This window comes from Bidens hawaiensis, unplaced genomic scaffold (genome assembly GCF_021521415.1).
Source record: "Bidens hawaiensis isolate Kalapana, Puna unplaced genomic scaffold, B.hawaiensis_p1.1 tig00013539_1, whole genome shotgun sequence".
Lineage (NCBI taxonomy): Eukaryota > Viridiplantae > Streptophyta > Magnoliopsida > Asterales > Asteraceae > Bidens > Bidens hawaiensis.
This window is the reverse complement of record NW_027492149.1, coordinates 106504-111697: the sequence shown is the minus strand read 5'-3', so window position 1 is coordinate 111697 and position 5194 is coordinate 106504. Positions and strand designations below refer to the sequence as shown.

Below are 5194 nucleotides of genomic sequence, written 5' to 3'. Positions count from 1 at the left end.
GAATATAAGAACTATTACAAGTCGGTTGAAAGAAAGTATTTGGGGCCGAGTTGGGACGTTCCAACCCGTTGGAACTCAACTTGTCATATGTTAAAGTGTGTTTTTGCCCAACGCCAAACTTTACAAGCTTTTCATAACAATCTTGTTGAAGAACGCGAGGCCGATATGTTTCCGGAAAGTGTTTGGGTCCAAGTCGGCTATTTGTTGGAGTATCTTGACGTGTTCAAAAAGTCAACAACAAAATTATCGGGAGTCTATTACCCTACTAGTTGTTGGGTTTTGCAAGAATTGTACTATATGTCTTGTGTTTTTAAAAGCTTTGCGGAGAAGAACAAACTCTTCGAAAATATTGTTGCGGTGATGAAAGAAAAGTTCATAAAATATTTTGAAAACATACCGCCGGTCTTTACTTGTGCCGCCGCATGAAACCCCTATTGGAATGTTAATGGGGTTGAAACAACGATTGAGGAAATATTCGACAACTTAGGTATGCACGAGATTGACCCGAAGTTGTCGACGGAAGCGAAGGACAAGTTCAACAAAAACCTTCAAGACCTTTATGACCATTATTTTCAAATGTATGGTCCAAGCACGAGATCGTCTTTTGTGAAAAAAACAACAACTAGTAGGCCGTGCAATGACCCACTTATAAACTTGATGAATGGGATTCGTGAATCGGCATCTAAGAGGCAAAGAGGAAACACACCAAGTAGCGAACTTGGTCGATATAGTGGAGCAAACTATGTTGAGGGCGCAACGGTCGACGAAATTCGCAATATTGATTTGTTGGCTTGGTGGAAAGGTAAACAAAACGAATTTCCCATTCTATCCGCCATGGCTCGTGATTTGCTTGCCGTACAAGCCTCAACGGTTGCTTCCGAATCGGTTTTTTCTCTTAGTGGGAGGGTGTTATCTATGCGAAGAACAAAACTAACTCCCGAGTCTCTAGAGGTTTGCATTTGCCTAAAGGACCATTTGGATGCGGTGGATCGTGTACAACACAAGGCGAACTTTGAAGACGAAATACCAATAGAGCGTCATATTCATGATGAGGAGGCGGAGGACGGGGTTTCTTCCGATAACGAAGACGATGGTGAAGACGAGAATGAAGACGAAGAAGAGTTGTAATTATTTGTTTTGGTAAAATTATTTGTAACTTGTTCAACTAATATTTAGTTTTGATTTGTTTTATTATAATTACTTTTGTTACTCATGATTAATTTTTGTTACTTTTTTAATAACGACGAACATTTTATTTATTTAAAAAATAACTATTACAAACATTATTAAAACATAAACGATACTAAACATAACAACTAAAACATAAAAAACAAAGTCCGTCGTTTTAATCCGGGAATACTTATTTTTGGGTTGTAGAGCCGGACGACTCTCCCACTTCCGTTTTTTTAGCTTCCAAACTTCTTTTCTCTCGACAATACTTATTCGTATGTTTTCGTAATGTCGAGTTGGACCCTGCTTTAAGAAACTTCGAGCAATATTTGCAACGTGCAAACTCATGTGAGTCGGTCATGAGACACAAATCATAATGAACCCAAACATCGGGGCATCTTGTTGTTTCGATCACCATAACAACGTCATCATTAGTTGCCATTTGTTGTCGGTTTAAGGTTAATTGTGGTTTGGAGTGTGTTTTATAGTTTTGGAAGTGGTTTAACAAGTACACAAACAAACCTTGCTATTTAGAGTAAAAAAATAACCTATTTATAGTTAAAAAACCGGTTCCAACGGTCAAAAACGGCTATATAGCCGTTGGAACCAGTTCCTAACGGCTATGATATTTAAATTTCAAAAAAAACCGGTGGAACCGGTTTTTACGTAAAAACCGGTTCCGGTTCATACCCTACCCGGTTCTTAAAAGTTAGTATATCTGGGCATCGATTCGGGTCGGGAACCGAACCGGTTCTTGATTGAAACCGGTGCCATTTTACAACCCGGTGTGAAAAAACCGGTTTCGAACCGGTTCGGGTTTTCCAGTTGAACCCGATTTGTGCACCTCTAGTATGGGTTTGCCTTTCACTATGTACAAAGTTATCTTTCAACTTCTTTGAGCAACAAACTAAAAGATTTCATTACAAACTTTCCATGTCAAATTGACATTATTGGCTAATGGTGTGGGTTCAAAGAGGAGTGCCCCCCACGGTTATGAGGTTGAGTGCAGGATGAGCGTGCCAATTATTTAATAGTTTAACTAGGTTATTGACCGGTGTATTACACGGGCGAAAATATAAAAATCGTTAATTAAATACACATGCACACATATATTTATATTTGATGAAATGTATAGGTAGATTCTAGGAGAGAGAAACAAAAAAAACTGTGTTGCTCCTTTGTCCATGGTCGTAAGTTGCAATATGGTTGAAAATGTGGTTAATCATTTGAGTTTAGTATTCATTTAGCTCAAGCTTGTCTCGTCAAATGGTCATGTAATCATGTTTGTTCATGACTATATGAAAAAAAAACGTTTAGTTCATTAAGACCGCCTTGGTTAATCTATGCATAACCGTGAGGCCAATGTAACCAGCCATCTTGCAAGTTTAATAGTCGGACCAGTAACCTGGGGCAGGTGGTCCAGCAACACCAGCAAACCCCCACTTTTTACTCAGCAGATATCTTAAGATGTGACATAACCCGAAGAAAGGAGAGATGTTTGAACATGCATGCCTGTTCATGTGGCAGGAACACAGGGGTAATGGGGCGCCGTGGGCAAATTCAAGAACAACAGGTGGCGTGGTGGCCTGCAATTAGCGCTTTGGCGCATGTTTGAGGCATGTGCCCCCTCCACCTTTGTACTTCTTGCTCAAAAGATTAATTGTCAAAAACAACATTAAAACTAAGAGCTCAGTTTAAAAGCGCTTAATTTTTCAGAACGACAAATAACTTTTAATCCTTGTCGGTGAGATTTGAACCCAAAACATCTCCATCTAAAACCCAAGTGTCTAAAGGCTTTGCCTTTACCCTTTGCCAATGGACCCCAACCCGATTGATAATTTAAAAACTTTTCACTTCCTATTTTAACAGTTTTATTCGTTATTGCCGATAAATAATATGTTAAACAAAAACAAGGAGCATATATAACATTTAGAAACTGAATAGCTTTCAACATAAACACATGGCATATAATCAAGAAAACCTCCATGATATTATCATCGTAAAATATGTTTGCATTGCAAAAGCCAAATAGAGTAACACTCAAAAAGAAAAGAATAACATAACATTAAACCAGTATCTGCGACAAAACATATTCAAAAAACATAACATACTCACCAAAATTCTAGAAACTTCTTAAGCAGGAATATCAGCAACATCTTCAACATAAGTTATTGCCTTTGTGGTTGGCTTTGCCAGCAAGTCGGTGTACTCTTGGAATGGAGACCTTGAAAACCTTGTTTCTCTCCAGAAGTCAGGGGTCAGAAAACCATAAGTCTTGAGAAGACAATCAAAAGTTGCCTGTAAACAACAAATTACTCGGGTTCAAAATTTCTTATCAACACATAATGCACAAATATGTATAACTAAATCAATAAAAAGTGCAAAAAAGCTTTGCTATATAACATAAGATCCTTTACTTTTAATATAATGTACCATGACTTTAAACAAAAAGTTAAGAATCAAACCAAGCAAAATGTAAGCATTCAACTAAAAATATCAATACTTCAAAAAAATGAAAAAAATAAGTAGATTTTTTTAAAAGATGAAAACTTGACCAAAAAAAACAATATTAGAAGCTAGAAGCTTACAAATGCCTCATATCCTAGAGTTTTTAACACAACTAGCAACAAATATTAAAACATTTCAACAAACTATATTCGAAATAGACACATAATCAACGAACAACACATTCTTAATTCAATGTAATATATTTTAGTTTCTACCATTCAAAGTAACTACATTTTCACAAGCTTATGTATTATTTAAACACTATAAAAATGGAAGTATGTGGCATGTGTATCATTTTACAGTAACAAAACAAAACTTAAATAATGTTATAAAAAACAAATCAAAGTAATTAATTAACTCAAAAACAATAAGAAACAGCACCTTTCTATACAATTCTACACAATTTACCACAAAACAATTGTCAACGAACCAGTATTAAGACAATAACAATAACCAACTATTAAACAAAATGTATAATAATAATAATATACCTTGACAAAGTTCCCGAGCGTCTTAGTCGAACCCCTCGACGACGTAAACACATCGTCAATCCCCGCAAACTGCAAAACCTTCTTCGGAACCCTCGCGGCGACAATACCCGCACCTCTGGGAGCCGGAACCAACCGAACCGTAACCGAACCACATTTTCCCGTAACCTTAGTCGGCACAGTATGCACCTTCCCAATCTTATTCCCCCAATACCCTCTCCTCACCGGAATCACCGACAACTTAGCCAAAATAATCGCACCCCTAATCGCAGTCGCCACTTCCTTCGCACACTTAACCCCCAAACCCACATGCCCATTCCCATCACCCACCACCACAAACGCCTTGAACCGGGTTCTCTGACCAGCCCGGGTCTGTTTCTGGACCGGCATGATCTTCATCACCTCGTCTTTCAGCCCTGGGAGGATTTGGTCAATGATTTGATGCTCCTTGACTGGGAGTGAGTGGAGGTATATCTCCTCCAGCTTTGTGATCTTGCCGTCTTTTACTAACCGGCCGAGCTTGGTGACTGGTACCCATTTCTCTTCTTCGGCGTCGCGGCGGCCGCCGCGACGGCGCCCACGGCCGCGGTCGCCTCCTCGGCCGCCTCTCCCGCCGAAGCCTCTGCCGAATCCGCCACGTTCTCCGCCTCTTTCTGCCATGATTGATTGCTGGTTGGTTGTTGGAGTGAAGATGGATTGCTGGTAGGAAACCCTAGGATAACAAATGTGGAGATTTATATGTGGTGGTGAAACAGAAAGCTAGGGTTGGTGAATTGGGTAAATGGGCCTAAAATTGAGATTGGGCTGGGTTAAGTTTTAGATACATTCAACTTTATTGTGGACTTTTGTATGTTTAATTATAACTTTAGAGAAAGCCCAATTTTTTGAATGTGCGTTCATGGAATCATGGGCCCATGGCTCCTTGAGTAAAGGTGTATAAACTGGGTTTTTTTAATACGTATTGAAAAATCGAGTATTAGTCATATCCAGCTTGGGTTTGGGTATGGGTATTGGTTTGAAAATCCATA

The 5194-nt window shown here is 38.8% G+C and overlaps 1 protein-coding gene across 1 annotated transcript; it reads right to left on the bottom strand.

Moving 5' to 3' along the window:
* Window positions 1–3138: 3138 nt before the first annotated feature.
* On the bottom strand, window positions 3139–4882 carry LOC143544365 (uncharacterized). Its single transcript, XM_077036488.1, has 2 exons — window positions 4170–4882; window positions 3139–3468 (listed from the first exon to the last, which is right to left on the bottom strand). Exons 1-2 carry the CDS (start codon window positions 4824–4826, stop codon window positions 3304–3306), a joined length of 822 nt encoding a protein of 273 aa, XP_076892603.1. The 5' UTR covers window positions 4827–4882; the 3' UTR covers window positions 3139–3303.
* Window positions 4883–5194: the final 312 nt, after the last annotated feature.

What these genes read in the sequence shown, in the direction of transcription:
- LOC143544365 (XM_077036488.1), bottom strand. Translation starts at nt 4,826, where the DNA reads ATGGCAGAAAGAGGCGGAGAACGTGGCGGATTCGGCAGAGGCTTCGGC. An exon ending in CGCTCGGGAACTTTGTCAAG is followed by an intron (nt 3,469 to 4,169) that starts GTATATTATTAT and finishes TGTTGTTTACAG; the next exon opens with GCAACTTTTGATTGTCTTCT.